Raw genomic sequence first — 19,099 nt, 5'->3', positions numbered from 1 at the left:
TGAGACAATAAAATGTTGAAAATTTCACACAAAAAAGAGGGTCTGTTATGAAATCTGGATCTGAAGCCATCTGTGTGTAAGAAAGTATCAGCAAAGCAAGACTAGCTCTTATGTGCAGGCTGAGCTGTTAGGGTCAAAACCACACAAGCAGTTGCAAATTGTGCTGGCAGGGTTAGGTTTTATGAATGGGAACTGAGAGATGAGCTACTTCCCCATGAATTAAACATAAATCATGACTTTAGAGAAAACCAAATAGGCTGTGTAACGTCCTGATCGTTTTTTATTAGGGTTTAGATGGAATTAGCGTTAAAGAAGGTCACCAGTTACATGGAAATTGGATGGAAAGGGACTGAGACAAGGAGGTAGAACCTAATTGAAAGAGACACAGATCAGCAATTAGGGAGAGTGGAAGAGGGAGAGGGAGAGTTACACTGTCTTATGACTGGCAAGATGATGCAAGGAGCAAGAGACTGGAAACAAAGGAAAGATAAAAGATGAAAGATGACACTGGAAAAGCGGGCAATTGCCAACAAGTGGTCTTTAAGAGCCGCTGTGGAGCTTTTAATTCAGTTGCCTTTGGCTGACCTGTTAACTAGGAACAGTAGCCTGAGGGCAACTGGGTGATGATTCAGGGCTGCTGTAATTCTGCCTGGTGCAAATTAGCCTAATTCCCATAGACCATCTCAGACACAAGGCCTTGTTCTACTGCTATGATTCAGGGGGTCTAAAACCAGCAGTGAAACTCTCAAGAATATACCAACAGCAGACAGCAGCTTGTATGATGACAAATTTGTTCAAAAAAAAATCTTGATCTGTATTCTTTTTCCCAAGGGAAAGGGTCAAACGAGAATTTCACAGCATTTCTCATGCAGATGAAATATGAAAGAAGTGGTTTATTCCCATTTCCGAGTGAAACTGAATGTCATGATATGGAGTTTTTACACCGAAGAGAAATTCAACTGGCCAGAGCTCACTGACTAGCCATTCACACTGAACTGGTCATGGAAAGCTGTACCACTGCCAGATTCCAGGTCAGGAGGGAAAGAGGAGATGGGGCAGGGGAAGAGAGTTTCTGTGAATACAGAATAAAAACAAGATCTTGCAATAAAAATCCTGCAGTACAATCATGGCAGACCCTACTCTCAGCTTGGAAAACAATCCTAGATTATTCATCAGCTCAATGGGCACTTCCTTTAAAGTGCCAGCAGAAGAGGAATACCACTGCAAATGACACGGTACAGCATGATCTTTTAGATAGCAAGTAATGCCAAGTGCAATTATTAAGTAATCTCCAGAATGTATAATTACAAAGCAGCCCTACAGTTTGGGCTCAATTTCTCCATTAGCCACACAAATACTGCACAAAGCAATGGGGGAGACAGGGATATTTTTCTTTCTTTTTTTTTTTTTTTAATAAAAACTGCTATCAAAATAAGAACTTACTAAATGACAAACCAAACCTTTTGAAATCTGGTCTCTAAAAAATTTATTGCCAATATTCCCCAACCACTTTACATGACAATTGCTTGAAAAGAAATCTCAGCAACATGAAAGGGAATGAGAGACACCTGGGAAGGGGGATGAGAAAGCATGTTAATTTTTAATGCTGTTTTTCAGAAGTGTTCTCTCTCTTCTTCGAAGCACTCATGAAAGACAGCCAGTTACTGACAGCTATGAAACCTGAACATGCTGCCTCCCTCTTCTGGAGAAGATACTGGCAGGTATCAGCAATCTGAGTGTTTCTTCCACTGAGAGGCAGGTGCTGCCCCTTTGCCAGAAGCTGGATAACACAGCATGTTCAGTCATTTCAATCTTTCATCCTATGAATCAGCAGATTTCCAGCCAGAGGTGTCCAACAGAAATGTGGAAGCCATTGCTCAGAACAGGTAAGCTCCAAACGCACATGACAGGACAGTCTGTGGTGGAGCAGGGTGACAAGCTTTGCCTGCCATGGGGTATCAGAGAGAAGGCGGCTCAGAGAGGGGATGAGTTCTGTACCTGGCTGGGCAACAGCGTGAAGTGGTTGACCAGTTATAGTAGGGGAATTTTCACAGGTTTTGGTAAAAGAGAGCATGAAACAAGGAAACTATGTACAATGATCAAATAAGGACAAACTCACCTTAGGAATAAAGGTTTGTAGCACTACCTGAACTATGCGAGATGCCTCAAACTATAGTACGGCTCCTCTGGAGAGCTGCTCTCCACCACTCTTTACAGACCAATGATGAAAAATCTGTTGGAATGCAGTCTGCAGCCAACCCAGCACTGAGCCTTCCCAGTGCCCACAAAAGCTGGTGTGCTGGACCACCCTCTGCCCTGCGCAGGACCAGGGCCAGGCTGAGCTGAAAGGGTGCTGAGGCCATATGGTTTCTCAGTCCCCTGAGGGCTGGTGGTATCAGGGCACCAGAATATTTCATGGCTTGCTCTAATGGAAAGGTGAAAAACTCCGAGGAATGTATGTGTGCACAGCACCCTACCCCAGCTGTGCACCCCACACAGGCCTGAGTGCTTTCTGTAACCCAGCCCAGCTGCTAGCAGGATGACAGCACAGGACCTATAATCCATCTGTCCTTACTTAAAAGCACAAGAAACAAAGCATTTTAGCCTCTAGATGAGAATATCTAGGTTGTATTGTCATCAGGCAAACCTTGTCCGTTTACTTAAGGAAAAGAAATCATGTATCAGCCTGCTGCTCATCCTGGATCCTTCTGTAAGGGTTTTTTTTATTCACTTCAGTGAATAAAACCTTCATCCAGCACACCTTTTTCTAGTCCTCTTCCCTGCACATGCTTACTTTTCCATCCACCTTGTCTGAGCATTACAGACATGACTCAGCACCTCCTTCCCCCTGAGGAATGGGAAAAATCTGCACAGTGGGTACTTATCTGGGACTCAGGAGACCTGATTTAATGCCAAGATCTCCACATGACAGTCTGCTGAGTGGCTGACCACAGGCATGTCCCTCATTCTGCCTCAGTTTCCCTACCTGCAGAATACAACTAACAATGCCGATTTCTTTAGGATAATATTGGATCTACTGTCCATAAATAGCACTCAACTCCAATGAGAGTAATGTTTGTCCCAGAAAGCCAAAGACAGACAATACTTGCCACAAAGCCCAGTGCCTTCTTCATGTGTTATGGCCTCTGCCAGGAATCTTCAAGTACATGGCACAACTTCTGGGAACTGATCTCAGGTCACAGACATCCTCTTTTAAGGCCCAATAAATCACACAATACTGTCTGAGAAAGATTACTCTAAGCAGTTGTTCTCATCATCTGATTTGTCTATTCAAGTGCCACAGAAATACCTCGGCTCATACTGCAGGTATCAGCCACATAATCAATATTGTGCCTCTGTGGAATGTTTAGGTGAATTCATGCAGCAATCCAAAGATGAACAAATAGAATACTCCTCTGGTAGGGAGGGAGATGGGAGGAGGAAGTGACATTGATTAATCTGTGATCATTAATAATGTTTTAAAGTCTTGCAAACAAAGATAATGATATGGGTAATCAACTGTCTTGCTCCAGGGTATAAACTGATCATCTGCTGGGATAAAATGGGAATTCCTATAACACACATTTTCTTGCCCATTGTAAAGTCACTTGATGGCATTAGCAGAATGATAATTTTTCTCGCAAAGTCCCAGCCATTCATTACTTCCAGAAGGTTTTGAAATTAGATTAGATGATACAGGAATGCAGTTCACTACATCAAATGCCGATATCGTCTCAATCATTTTGGTTTCCTAACTTAATTATTGTATTTGCAATTTTCGTTCTCAGATAAGTTCTGAATTTTACTTTTCTTTCTGTGTGAAGTCATTATTTTCACAGATTCATTTTAATTTCATGGATCCTCATAAAGAGTCCTTATGTAGGTTTACACACTGCAGTTTGCACAGCCCCATGAATGAGGACAATGCAATGAACTCACAAGGATATATCAGAGCCTGGCAGTAAAATCCATAGCCAATAATAAGGCCAGTTGTACCACAAACAGATATTGCAATAAACATAAAAAGAGAGGAAAACTAAAGTGTGAGATAAAACTACAATGGGGACAAGAAGTAAAACCTCCTAGTCCTTTGTAGATATCTAATGGTACCTACACAACTTGGATAAGCCAAGTTTTGAAATCTGCCCTCCAATCTTTCAAGAGTCCCACAGTTTTGGCAGGCCTGAGAGAATGCACAGGCTGGCCTGGGTCCCAAAAGATATAACGATAAATAATGATAGAGTTCAGAATCCTTCACCACAGCCACCCCCACACACGAGCTCTTCTGCTGGAAACTGCAAGTTGGATTTAGCTTTCTACAGACATCTGGTGAAATCTTTCCTCCAGATTCCCTCTTCACCAAATCCTCTGTTGAGCTTTGCAGCAGCAGAAGTTGCAGAAGAAAATATTCAGACAGCTTCTTTCTCTTAGGGGTGCCAGCTCTCTCTTCTCTCTCATAGGGGTGCCAGCTATGGAGGGTGAAGGGTGGCCCAGCATATTCCCTGGCAGAGCGGCCAATTTCCCTGACCACATCCCAGCAAAGGCATTATTTTCTATCACCCCTTTGTTTTCACCTTACTTTTCTCAGCACAACCACGCAGAGGTGGCAGATCCACAGCTCCCTACCCCTAAGCAAAGGGGCAGAAACTTTCAAGGACATTGTGTCAGCTTGTAATTTTCTTTCCTGTATCAGCTTTTAAATGTGACAGCAAGACTTGAGCAGAAGGCAGTGAATGTTGCCTGGCTTAAAGACGACAGATGATAATCACCTTATCAGAAAGTGACAGGAAAATGACTCTTGGCTCCCATGTAATTTTGAACTCAGTGGGAGCTTGGACCTGGGAGCTGTTGCCCCTCTCTCATACTCAGTCTCCTGAATATCTGCTGAGTGCTAATCGGAATCTGTTCATGTTGCCTTCATACCTGTACTTTGATGATGTCTTCCACAAATCAGTCAGTTCTTCAGAATAAGAAATAACTCACGGAACTCCTGGCCACATGATAATGTGGCTGCTGAAATTTTAAAGGGATTTAAGGAAAAAAAACTCAAAAAATAGAAAAGAATAATGTATGTCTTAGAAATACAAAGAATATGATATTTGGCCAAGACAGTCCCTTTTTTGTAAAGCTCTGTAAATGAGAAAAGTGAACAAGAGAATCATAATTATTTTTTTTTAAATATGTATTTTTAGCATCCTCTGCTTGCTACTGTTGGAGCATGGAACTGAGCTAGAGGGATCTCTGGTCTAACCCAATAGGGTCTGTGCTCTTAATGTTCTCTTTCTCACCTCAAACCTTTCTGGGCATCCATCTTACATCCAGCATTTCTCAATTATTTATTCATTCTGCCCCACTCTTCTGCCACTCAGTGATGGATTGCCAGTAATTTTGTGGGTCTCCTAGAAGATAAATGCTCCCACTTCATCTTTGGTAAAGCTGCATGACCAGGTAAATGAGGGCCAGGGCTCATAACCTATTCATTTACAATCAGGAACATTTTCTAACATACACATAGACAAGGGCAGCAGTCATAACAATTTTGGAGACTAGCTTGTATTAAATCCTCTCACTGAAAATGTTAATGTTCAGTGATGCATACACAGTTATATATGGATCATTAAGTATATGTACATAGAAACACATACATATTTATATACACACATGTGGGTGTGTCTACATAAATATATATTTATCAGCACAGACAAATTTAATGATCCCCATCTATAAATGAGTGTCTGCACACACACATGTATAATGAGTCTACTAAAATGATAGCAAAGCTCTGCAGGGCTGTGAAGTAAAAAGGTTATTTCTCTTAATAGGTAGGTTTGGAGAGGTGCTTAGCACAGGAGATGAAGTGGCAGTCATAGTAACTATGAGTCAGAGCTGGAACAACACAAAGCCCTTCTCTGGACCCACAAAACATCTTGTCTCTGATTTGAATGGTACAGAATAGCAACTCTCTAGAGCAAATACTGCTTCTGTTTGGATGTATCACAACCGACTAGAAGGAGAATACAATCTGATTCCTTTTCCCTGGTGGACAACCTCAGGCAAGTAACATGCTGTGCCTACAGCCTGTCAACAAAGAAATGTTAGATCTGACCCATTAGAACATGAAATCATTAAAAGATATACTAGTCGCCAGTGAGGGCTACAGGACAGAAGTTTAGAAAACTGCAGATTTGAAAAAGACTAGTGCTTTCTAGGCATTCATTAGGTCACCTAAGAGCCTGCCTAACGCATCACCCTTATGTATTTGCGTTATTCTTCTAAAGGACCTTTTGTTTTTCTACAGCTGCTTTCCTCACCACCAAACACTGCGATGTGCTTTGGTACACACCTCTTGAAGTGCTGTGACACTAAGGGGGCTGAGCTGACCATCTTGCCAGATGAGATGAGTGTCAAAACAACAGTGAAAGGAACTGCAGAAGTGGATGATCAGCCAGGAATGGAGGAAGAGAGAGTGGATTCACCTGGGTTAGGCAGTAGCTCTAAGTTAGACCAGCTCACACAGTCTCATGGTACTTCCCTGTGTGTCACAAAACTACATTCTTAGTAGAGCCCACTCAGCTATGCTTGTAAGGAAATAACTCATTCTCACATCCTTACAGCAGCATGAAATAAAAAAAAAACAAACAACAAAACCAAACATAGAATACTTTAGGTTGGAACGGACATCTGCAAGACATCTTGTCCAATTCCCCACTAAAAGCTGTTCCCCATTCAAAGTACACTAAGGTATTGAGAATCATATAATGCCCCTACATGCAAATCTACAGATTTTACCATATTGGTAAGTTCTTTAGGACTGTCTTAAGACATGTATACAAAACACAAAACACAGAAGATCCAGAACGCCCAGGATGCTTGTACAGTACAGATACTGCAACTGTTCACATAATAGCCATGAAGTGGTGTAAAATCATGTGCTAAAACTGTTCTGCTTCCTACAGCCCAGGGAGCCCCTCACAGGATGTGCCACAAAATGAAGGCTGGGAATAATAGTCATTCTACTGATATACTGATTTTAATAAGATAGTATTATGATAATACTGTTAATAATGCAATACATTAATAATAGTTGGAGTGTAATGACTATTTAATACACATTTCCCTCAGAATATTATTTTTTGGAAGTAGTTTAACACAGAGCACTTTGATACAAATTAATGGATGAAATTTTCCCTAACAGGAATTAGACGAGACCACTAGATGAACTATCTTGCACTTTCCAGGATGAAAGACAAATCTTTAAAAGACACTAAGCTACCCAGTTTGGTGATACACAAACATAAACACAGTCTTAGTCGCTCTGCCTCAGCTCTGCTTCTTCTCTACGAGCTCCCACTGATCCCATCATCAGCTGGGGGATGTTAATCCCAAACTGTTGTGCTCGTCTCATCAGCTTCTTGAAATCATTGGGATTTCTATCTGCAAACACGAATTCCATGTACCTCCCACCACCATGTGTTATCTTTGTTCAGAGGATGGCCAGTAGCAATAGAAAGGCATTGATTTCTTCTCAGCCAAAGCTTTCCACAAGCTCAGCATGATCCTACACTGCCCTTGCAGATGAGTTCACTAAAATTCTCATTGCAAGAAATACCTAAGTGGTCTGCATAGAAGTGGTTTGCATGCAGGCTTTATAAATGGGGCTCTTTCCTCCTCAGTTCCTTTAACGCTGTGAATAGGAATTTCTCAAAACATTTATGGCAAGTATCATGTGAAATTTCTTTGTATGGCTTTTACAGACTATTAAGAATAGTTTTCAAAATTGCTAATGATGACCATAATAATAAAAACAATAACAATAGCAATAATAATACACCTGCCAAAATTTCAGAAGAAAAAGAGTTAGCTCTCAACAAAGCTGACACACAATATTCAGCAAGGTAACTCACTTCCTACATTATCCATCAGAAGACTACAAAAATGTAAGTAACAATAACCTTAGATTTAAAATGCATGTTTCATTTCAAAAGAAAACTGCATTGATTTCTAAAGTAAATGGGGTAAATCCATAGCTAGTTGCAACTGATTAGCTTCACTGATTTCAGTGAAGGTGCTGATGTGTAGATTTCCTTGAGCTCAGATCCCTCTCTCTTCACGTGTATGTGTGTGTGTCTGCATGTGTGTGTGGTTGGAAAGCGTTACACATTGTGCACTGCACAAAGAATTTCACAGAAAAATACTGAATTAACCAACACCAAAAGTGACACATTATTGCTGCATTTGTAGAAGTATGTGTAGACTGAACAGAATGAGGCTCTAATCTTTAGCTGAGGATTGGCATGTATTTCCCCAAACAGGATTCTCACAGCAGTCTTATGAAAAGGTTCACAGGTATATCATATGCTGTTGTGTTTTGCTCTTTGCAAAAACAGGGGCATTATTTGCAGATAGAAAGGTAGCAGATGAACAGATACATTCTTCTCCACAAACAAGCACTTACTTTCATGAGGAAAAAGCCAAAGCCAAGGCACGGTTTTGGAGTAAAGAAAAAAACTACCAACCCTACCAGAATTAATACCACCTCTACTGCAATAAAATCTCAACAAATGTCTGTGACATAGACACAGAGGCTGCCTCATCCTGCCACAGCACTGTTTGGGAAACAAGAGTGCCACTCCTATGCTTTATAGACATACAGGACAACGATAATTATTTAGCCTGGCCTTCCTAGGACACTAGCACAGGTGATATATAGATGGGCTATACAGGAATTGGCTACACCTTGCTGATCCTCCCACAACTACAGCACCAACACTCTTCTTTTGTCATGGAGTAGATCGCAAAGAAGCCAACTCAAATGACCCTTTGCCAGAAGAGGATTTCTCCCCAGCTCCTTTTGTACAACTAAGGTGAGCTCAACTGCAAGTACAGACCACTCCTCACCACACAGCCATGTTTGTGTAAGGCTGATGTCGGTCTGGTTTTTCAAAGGTATACCAACACAAATCACACAATCCACTTGGAATAAATTCAAATCACTAGCAGAAATGCACAAGATACACAACTGTCATCTGATCCAAGCTTCCTCAGAAACTGATGACAAGCATACCCAGCAGTCTACTCTCAGTCTGTCACTACCTGTGACACCAGCAATGAGATCCACCTACACATTTCTGCCACACAAGTAAGCAGATGGACTGAAGCCTAGAAGAAAATATACTGGGCCTGAATCTCTTTTCTCTTGCAAGCAGTGAAAATATGCAGGAACTTCAGGTGTAGGTGCAGGAAACGCAAACTGACTGCAAGGTGACATTCACAGTATATCTCCTGCCCGAGTTGAAGTGCTGCAACAGTGTCTGATGTGATTAACCAGAAGCACTCCAGCACTCCTTCATGCCAGTGCAGATACGCTTCTCGGGCATGCCACAGTCTAAGGCATCTTAGCCACCTTGCTTTTTGATCTTTTTCAAGCAACAAAGGCAGTGCATCTAGTCCTTGCTTTGTTCAGAATTTCAGAGCAGAGTGCCCTGATCAGCTTTGTGCAAGAGGTCAGATGACTCTTTGAAGATTCCTTTGAACTTAAAAAGTTCCCTCTCTCCTCTGGTGGTTAAACTCAGATCCTGACCTGTTCTTGGACCAACATTACTCCACCAATTCCACCAGCCTTACCCGGTGCTTCAGTACTCTTGGGAGGAAAAGGTCCAAGCACCTTCCGTGCTAATTCAGTCTCTTCTTTCCATGGCATGGATGAATCATAGCATACTACATCCCAGATCAGGAAGGTTGTTCTGAGCTCAGCTCTACATATGCACAGTGAGAACACCTTTAGCTTGAACTAAAACCAGACATAAAGCCCACAATGCAGATGTCAACCAACAAGGTTTGGGGATATTCATATACCCCTAAACAGCAGCAGTCTCAAAAGACAGTCAAGCTGCACAACCGGAGCAAGGGCAGAACTGACGTTAGGTGCAACCATAAAGATCTCTGGGCTTCTGAGGAGCACTGCAGTCTATGGGCCATCAGATCCAAGGAACTCAATCTCAGCAATTTATGAGAAGGGACCTCTGGATGTCACTAGTCCAAGCTCTTACTCCAAGACAGACTGTTGCCAACTATAGATCAGGGCATCTGTTTGCCACATGATGCATGGACTCTCCACCTGTGGAGACCATCTGCGAAAACCACAAAACAGCACCATGCCTTCATGAAATACCACATGTGTAGCTACACAATGCTGTGCTACACACCATGAGGCTCACCATGCACTTGGGGATCTCCATGCACCCTTCTGACATCACATTTTAAAAAAGTTAAGAGCTGCCATACTTACGTCATTATCTGGGTCTCTATGCCAGGGTCTACAAGGGATCCATCCACAAAAAGTGGTGTTGATGTGAAACTGTATTTACTCCAGGATCTTCCCTCATCAAAACTCACCCTGGGATAGAAGCAGACAAGATTTATACACATAAGAAGACTTACTCCAGAGCAACTGCAGCAATTAAATGTTGGCTAAGGTCCGCAAGCTCCAGCAGCTAGATTTATAGACAAGCACCAATCTTTGCCATTTCTCAGCCCACTAATTCATGCTCTTGGTGTACTCTGAAAGATCAAAGTCTTAAAAATAAACACTGGCAATAAAGACATGGATAGACTTGCTCCAGCTGTACATCAGACCTCAAGGGATCAAGGGGCATTGCCAAGTCCTGCTTCTGGATCTCCAATAGCACCTCACATGAGGACATGAGGCATCACTGAGCATAAGCAGTCCTGGCCTGAACGCATGAAAATTGCTGTCAACACCATGGGACATTTTCACGCATGCATGTATCAATGCCATATGGCATTAGTTACAATCTCTCTAGCCCTATTAATATTTTTTTGCATGCTATCTCAGAGGTAGTCTCCATTTTACAGAGAGGTAGAGGAAAGAGGCCAAACCGAGCCACAGTCTGGGGGTTCTTTGCCTGTTACAGTTCTGAGCAAAGTTGTATGCTGGCTAAAATTAAGGCATTTTCCTTCTTAGAGGCTGATAGTGTTCATACTGTCAGTGACAAGCCATGATAATTCAGTGGTTTTTGATCATCTGTCCCCAGCCACAACCACTGTGCACCTTACCTTCTGTTTTTTTCAAAGAGCACATGTATCCTAACCTAGCTGGCAAGGTCTTGGTTGAATTAGAGTCAGTACAGCAGGCTTTTAGATTAGCAGAGGAGGGTTAGCCAGCCCTGCTCTCAGCTACACCCCAGCAACCTCTCTATCTCTTGACAACGGCAAAGGAATAAGACAATGAACAGGCTAATGGACTACACCAGCAGGCAAACGGGGTCAGGACTCTGGTGGCCTCTGCCTTAGTGCCACTTACCAGCCTCCCACCCCATGCCTGGCTCAGGAGCCTCTTTGACACCAGCTCTGACACAGCCTTGCCTGGCCATGGGCCTGACACCCAGGCTGATGTCCCCGCCTGGCCTCGGCCTGTCCCTGTCCCCCGTGAGCTGTCTGACACCCAGGGCTGGGGCTGCCCTGCTCCTAGCTGGGGTGGTGGGATGGGCCCTGGCTGCAAGATCCTGCTCTGCTGCCCCAGGGACCTCAGTGGATGCCCAGCTTCCCAGTTCTCAGTGATCTACCAGTCCTCATGTCACCTCAACAGCCTGTGCTGACAACACCACAGAAAGCAGCCAGAGGAGGGTATGCACACCCAGCAACCTGCAGGTTGTCAGCATCCAGCTCCCACACCTGCTGCCCATGAACAGTTCTAAAACCAACCAAGTTTCTCTCTGCCCCCAGACTCTCCACAAAATTTCTGCCTGGAATTTCAGCTGCAAATTATACCAGCAAAGCAAGAACAAACAGAGAAGCGCAAAGGTTTACTGGCTATAAAATTATTTGATCCTCTCCCAGCACAGTTGTTTAGAGTTCTCTGTAATTCTGTGAGGTACCTGGGCTGTGAAGGCTGACAGATTACCCTCGATGGACATTACCAAAGAGACAATCATGGCACAAACTACTTCTCCGAATAGCAGGAAATACTTCTCATTTTAAAGTAAGAGTAAAAAAGCAGCTTTCCCTGTTTTCTAGGAGAGGAGAGTTTGGGTGGGATGCATGCACGTGTGTGTATGTGTACATGCATCTGAGCACCTGGATCTGTCTGAGCGCGCCTTGCTGGGAACCGAATCCTCCCCACTCCAAGTAGGCAGCATTGGGGACACTATCTGAGATGCCACCAAAAGACCAGGAGGCCAGTGTAATATGCATTATAAACAACAGCTTACACCAACCTCAGGTGTCTAGTGTGCCAAGGCTTGCAGTCACCACTCCCTAAATAATCTGCTTCTCACAGAACCTAACAAAATACCTTCAACTGTCTCACAATGCACATCTGCCAGATTAGGAAACTGACTACAGACCAAAGACAGAAAGCTGGGAGTACAACAGCATACAAAAAGCTTATCTGCCCTAAATCTATTTATTTAAATGTATGTATCTTCCCATATACCTGTGCATTTGTATGCTGTTCTGCTTGCATGCTGATTTATCTAAATAGCATTTCAATTTCTGGGGAACAGCATGCTTCATTAGCTTAGCTAAAGTTCTCTTGGATTTTCAATTATCCGCCCCTCTTTTCTCCAGGATGAAACTTATTGTACAATGTCTCAGCCTGAGAACTAATAGATATACATGTACCCTTTAATCTATTCCACTCCTGCCCATAAAACAGGTGCCTACTGAGGCAGTATGAAGCAAATTCTAAAGCCCCTAAGGGTACAATTTTGGAGGAAACCTGTTGGACCTTCTTGATAACAGCTCTAATTCATTACTCATTTAATAGAGTGGGAGGGGCACTCATAGCACTGCACATGTCATTTCATGAGACTCAGTGGAAGGGAGAACATCTGAAAGGAGCCTCTGGAAACCAAACAAAGGTGAACTGGGTGCTCAGCTGCTATGGAAAGTCAGCCTGGAACCAAATCTTTGCCAGCGTCTAAGCACAGGCACTTGTATGTAGTGTGCTTTTTATGTCCAAAGAGCCTTCACAAGGTAAGACACAATTAAGACAGTTACACCTAGGTTGAATAATACAGTAATAAATGGTTAATACATGATCTACAGCTCTTTTAGTAAGTGGTTCACCTTTCACTCTTCAGAGCAAAACTTGCCACAGCCTTGGTGTACTACTTATTGCTGGTGACAGCTACCCTTGGCTAACACACACTTCTCCTGCCTTGGCTCATACCTGGTTTGGTATAAAGACTTCAACATGGTCTTGATGTCCTCTTTCCTGAGGGCACTTCAAGTATAGTCATGACTGAGTTACCTATCAGAGGCAAATGTTTCTAGTGACACAACAACACATTCTAACCACAGACAGAAAGCTGAAGTCTGCTGGAAGCATCATTGTGGTCTGCCATGTTACTACTCTCCTCTATGTCCAGTTATGGAGGCTGTTGGCCAGAGGATGCTTGCCTAGACTAACCTCTGGCCCTGTCTCAGTATGGCTATGTATATTAAGTGATGACTGTAACAGGCTTCCTTATGATAAAACAAACAACCTGTTTCCTGAAACTAAAAAGCAAGACAAAGATTGCAACCCTCACTTTGCATATAATGACTTGCTTGCAATCCCACACAGAGGCACAGACCTCACAGAGAACATGTGGTGCCCCTATCCTAGAAAAATTACAAAGCCTTAAGAATATGAGCCAATACATCCTGTGGTTAACCATCCACTATCACACCAAAACTAAAATAATAATTTCTTTAGCTCAGGTGGTAAAGAAATGTGCTCAAATGCAACATACTCAGACTTTAACAGAAATCTATGTTGCAGTCATCCCAGAGTCATCTGTCAGGTCAGGAATATTAAGTCCAGAATCTTTTCATATTGAAAAAGTAGTCATTAATGTTCTTAAGGTACATCTCTGGAACATTAAGCCTGTGATGGGTAAAGACAGCCTGTCTTGAGGTCTCCAGCTTCTGAATGACTGTAATTGAATTGAAGGATTTTGTACAATAATGACTCAAGTAGAGGAGACCTTAACACTGCTGCCAAACACCATTGCTTTCTTTTTCTATTTGACTGAAGGCCACATTTCCTCTTCCGCCTGAAAAGCATGAGATAGACATGTGCTTAGCACCATCAAGCTGAGAGACGACTCAATCTTGCAGACAGGAGCACAAATCTTGTCTCTGAAGGCTATTTCTAACTGATTCACTTCTAAACAACATTAGAAGTTGGGTAGGTCAGTCCATTAGCCATGTCCCTCTTCCACTCAAGACCAGAGACTGAAGGTGATGCTAATACACACATTTTCTGTAAACAAGGTTAGTTCTGAATTTCACAATGCCTTTCTCCAATGCTTAGCTGGTGCAGGAGCAAGAAGGGCAAAGTCTGAGAGGATAATTTTGAGTGGGATCTTTAGTGCTTAGAGTATTATAACCCATTTATAGCAAAATAGTATCTTCAGTATCATTTTGCCCTATTCTGCTCCCAACTCTATTCCGTTGCCATCACTGTAACTCTGGAAACTGACAGTGAAATTCTATAGGAGACAGTGACACTAGCAACATATCTTTATTGTTCTTATCAACACCTACTGCCCTCTCCTCTTCCTCCACCTGTCTTACCTGTTTAACACATTGTTAAACACAATTGTTAAACAAAACACATTGTTAAACAAAACACATTGTTTTGTTTCTGTAAACAAAAAGCAGAAATGAGACACACATCATCTCAGAAATATCTGAAGCACAAAGGATGACTTCCCACTCAGTATATACATGTCTGTGGGAAAGAAACGTCACCTGAAGTCTCATAGTACATTACTAGTGCAAAGAATAATTCATATATGGCTGTGATTATGTACAGAGCCATTTATAAAATAGTACAATAATCATAATATTTATCAACAGAACCAAAATGATGGTAAAACATAGATAAGAATGATCTCATTTACTTATTTTGTCAACACTAGCAGATGTTGACCAGGTGATGCAAAAGATATTAGCACAACTGTCAGCTTATCCACAACAGGAAATCTTCTCAAAGTAACAAGTTTCCTTACCACATGTGCCGGATGGGCACTGACGTGTGTTTCATGGCAACTAGTGTCCCTCCCCAGTCCAGAAACCACACGTTGTATTCCTCCTCAAAGATCTGCAAACAAATTAGGTACTGCATAAGTGCTCCACTATACTGGGAAAGGAAGAAGAAGAATAGCAAAAGGCTCCATGCTTTTCTTCGCTCTGCAAAACATACCTGTCTCCAGGAATTTCCACCATCAGGAGAGATGAACACGCCAACATCAGTGTAGGAGAGCTCAGAGCCAATATTGCCTGCAACATAAGTGTCAGACATTCTTGTAAGAATGAACACAGAACTGCAGTTTTCCAAGAAACCACAATTACTTGGCCCACCCAGTGCTTTTTTGCTGTTCCTGATTCTATTTTCATCTGAAAACAACATCATGGTCAGGTGGAAACATTCACTTACAAAAGCTGTGCCATTTGCAAACTGACACTGGGGAGAAAAAGTATTGTTGGCTTATTTTCCCAACAGATAGAATTGCCCATAACTGCAAGTCACTAAAGGCAAGCTTATTCTAGTCAAGGACCTACATACTTGAAAAACTGCGTACGAAACCCCATGCCCATTTTGTGCATAAAAATCATCAGACTGGCAGCAGAATAGTGGCCACTGTCCCCAGCTACCAGCTATTTCATTCCATATACATTTTTCTCTGAACTTGTAGTGTTTGCGCTCTGGCTGGTGAGTTGCATTTCTGTGATCTGCCAGTCTTTGTCAAGGGTAAGGTAATTACCTTTTCTAATTTTTGTGTAAAAGAGAGCATTCAAAGGGAAGTTACTCATACAGCTGAGTTTAAAAGTGAAACCCAGGCCCCACTGAAGCCTGTTATTACAGCGCTAGAAAGTCTACTCAAGATTTTGTTAAAATTCTCAAATACGTAACTGATCTCAGAGCCTGCAGTCAAATACACAAAGCTTCTTCCTGGGTTTACGAATAGTTTTCAATTAATGAGAACTATGATGTAATGAAATCTAAGTTCCACTTGAAGGAAACCTTGTTTGTTTAGGTTTGAACCTCACCTGGGGGCAGAAACAGTTCAGAGAATTAAGGTGGGTTAAATGATTTTGCAGCAGAGAGGGAGAGACCAGACTGAACAGCATTCTAGTCTATGTTGATTGTTCTCATTGACCTAGCTGTCCCAAATTGTGAGTTTAAATTTACTGGTTATTTGGTACAGTTCTTAATTTTCATCTTGTAACTTCCATTATGATGGGAACTATTCTGCTGACAGCCTTATAGGATGAACTACTTTGCCTTCACCATGTATTAGGGAATGGATATGCCACACATCAGAATGATGCAATGAAAAGCTCAAACATCAACCTCAACCATACATAGAGAAAGCAAAGCAGAACACCACTTGGAGACACTACTTCATATCTTGAAACAGGACATTTTCCATGGTCCTTCACCTGAGATGGCAGAGAGAACCTCAAATGTTACAGTGATAAACCTTAATACAGAGTAAATAATGAACTTGGACTAAATCCCCAGCCTTCTGCAACCTCTAAGCATCCACCAATTGAAGAGAAAGTTGCCCAGTATCTGAAAAAATTGCACAAGCAATTAATAGATCTTACTACTTTATTCTCCACACTGTCCCAAGGTCAGCATCTTGCTTCTGCTTCCAGAGTTAAAATTGCCACAAACACCAGGCTCACTGAACAATTCAGGTCTGCTGTAAATGAGTATGTTTTCACCTCCCCACATCCCAAAGCATCCAGAGGTTCAGGGTAAAGCTACCACAGTCACCCAGGAACAGTTTTTTTGGCTGGTCTGCCAACAGTACCTTCAGTCAGTGCTAGGTGGGATTCTGGTGGCATGAACCTCTGCCCCATAGGAAGCAGGCAGATGTAACACAGACAAATCAGAAGGCCTCCCAGTGATAATGGCCCACAGCCACCATATTGTGGTCAAACCCATGACTTTGTTCAAAGTCCATGAATTCTTTACCCAGTGAGCCACTCTTATACCTTCCAAATGAGACTTTTTACAGCAGGTGTAACTTCCATGGAAGGAAGGAAGAACTAATATTTTTTCTTCAAAAATAGCAAAGGGAGAAGTGGCACTCTTACACATCTGTAGCATCAACAAGAGCATAATAAAAACACACTAATGAAAATGTTAATTAGATTTCTGACATTTAATGCTGGAAAATGATAAATTAAAACCCAGATGCAGGTTGACACTCTCCTATCACCATCATGGAATCCAACTAGCCACATTGTTGTAACAGCATTGTTACAAAAAAAAAAAAAAACAAAAAAACCCTCTGGCTCAGGGAAGCAGGACAATTCAAGAAAGGCTTTTCCATAAGTGCTCAGGATGTAGAAAATGTCACACTGCCCACCTACCTAACCTTCTTCCTTGATACCAGCAAGAGTGACCAACTGCTTTAGTTGAAGCTACAAGGAAAACCTGCCATGGGCAACCATACAGGACAGTCTATAGGGACATCCAGGTTGACAAGCCCAAATCTAGTGTGTCAGTCCAAAGGCCTGTTTGGCCCAGTGTCTCATCATGAGTGGAAGCCCCCAAGAACTAGAAACTGACTTAGAGGCCAAAGCGTTAAGTTTTGTATCATCTTCTTTTAAATATAAAATCTGGAAAAAAAACTTTCCAAACAGGGATTTCCAGACTGTGGCAAGGAAAGAGAGTAAAAAGGCGAGATTCAGTTGCTATCACTTCTTTCTGTTTTCCTGTGCAAACTTATGCCATTATTTTCTTCATTCTCTTCATCTACTTTCTTTCAGCTCCATGGATTCAGACCCCACCAAACATAACTATGTCCCAAAGAAGTCAAAAGCATTTGGCAGCTGTACAATTAGATACTAAAACATAATTCTTCCCTTCGCAAGAATCTAACCTCTGTCTCCATATCAAGAGTCCAAGTTTCCAACCATCATTGGAAACGTACCACTGTAAATCAAAGAGTAAGACACAGAAGGTTTGAACAGCCAGTGCCTGTGAGAATAAGTTGCAATGCTCATGCTGGAACACATTCACCAACATGGTGAGATGTTCCTGTTGTCATGAAAACAGATGTGTATATTCCCAACAGGTTAAGCTTTTTATTGTACAAAGTAGTAAGACAATAAATTATATTCTGCCTTTTAAAGGTTAATTGTTAGACAGGGAAAGCATGCATCCCATGCACTGGCAGCTTGAAAAGAACCTAATTTACTAACAATTTAGATCAATGCCTAGAATCTCACTGTTCTGCTGTCTATTTGCTTCCTAAAAGGTTAAAGGAAAAAAGACTCTGCAAGCACAGCATCATGAGTAGGGCTTGCTTCTAAGCATCCATCTAGCAAGGGTGACCTGCCAGAAGTGATGACTCCACTTGGCTATGCATAGGAAGATCTGGAGGTTTAAACAAAATTATCTTGCTCCATTTGTCCTGGATCAGTGAACTAGAAATCACATGGTGTTTCCCTTGTTGAGATATAAATGTCGTGAAGGGAACCTGTCTCAGGTTCTGGCTTAGTCTGGCAGACACATGGAAGAACAGAAGGACATGAGAATGGAAATGGTTGGAAGAAAGACTGTAAATTCATATAGGCAATATGCTAACATGACACACTTGCAAGCCATTGCTAGGCTGAACAGAACAAAGTAGATAAATTAAGCCTCAGAAAGAACGGTTAAGATATTTGGACATATTTGAGCATATGTAGAAGCCTCCCTGTGAAAAGGCAGGACAGCCTGCATGCTTCAGAGGCCAGCTTTCAATAGCACCAGCCATTCAGAATGCACTTTGTTAGCCCAGTAGCTCCCATAGAGCTGTGGGAGTTCTGAGCGTGGTTGGTAGCCCCAACCACACTGATTAAGCTGCATGCTGTGTGCACACGGGGCCTGTGACAGTTGTCAGATTAATTACAGTGGGTCACTCATTGCCACTGTGAAGCACTGTAGCAGGCTGCCATTAAAACATCACAATCTACCAGAGCACTGTTTTGCAGAACAACCCGCAATAACAATGACCCATGCAGTGTTGATGAAGTGTTGCTAGTCTTAGAGCAATACAGTGTTGAAAGTAGGTGCCATGCACAAGAC

The 19,099-nt window shown here is 42.2% G+C and overlaps 1 protein-coding gene across 1 annotated transcript in view; it reads right to left on the bottom strand.

The window, feature by feature from the left end:
- The window catches only part of SORCS3 (sortilin related VPS10 domain containing receptor 3), a 209,817-nt gene that overhangs the window by 43,603 nt on the left and 147,115 nt on the right, over nucleotides 1–19,099 (bottom strand). The window contains exons 12-14 of the mRNA XM_026851516.1: nucleotides 15,215–15,291; nucleotides 15,021–15,112; nucleotides 10,289–10,396 (exon numbers count right to left, since the gene is read on the bottom strand). Of these exons, the coding sequence (XP_026707317.1) occupies nucleotides 10,289–10,396; nucleotides 15,021–15,112; nucleotides 15,215–15,291 (277 nt within the window). The remainder of the gene's footprint in view (nucleotides 1–10,288; nucleotides 10,397–15,020; nucleotides 15,113–15,214; nucleotides 15,292–19,099) is intronic.

The sequence above is a fragment of the Athene cunicularia genome (genome assembly GCF_003259725.1).
Source record: "Athene cunicularia isolate RWA chromosome 6 unlocalized genomic scaffold, athCun1 chr6_part1, whole genome shotgun sequence".
In the NCBI taxonomy this organism is placed as follows: Eukaryota; Metazoa; Chordata; class Aves; order Strigiformes; family Strigidae; genus Athene; species Athene cunicularia.
The sequence above is the reverse complement of the archived record's forward strand: the minus strand, read 5'-3'. Positions and strand labels throughout refer to the sequence as shown.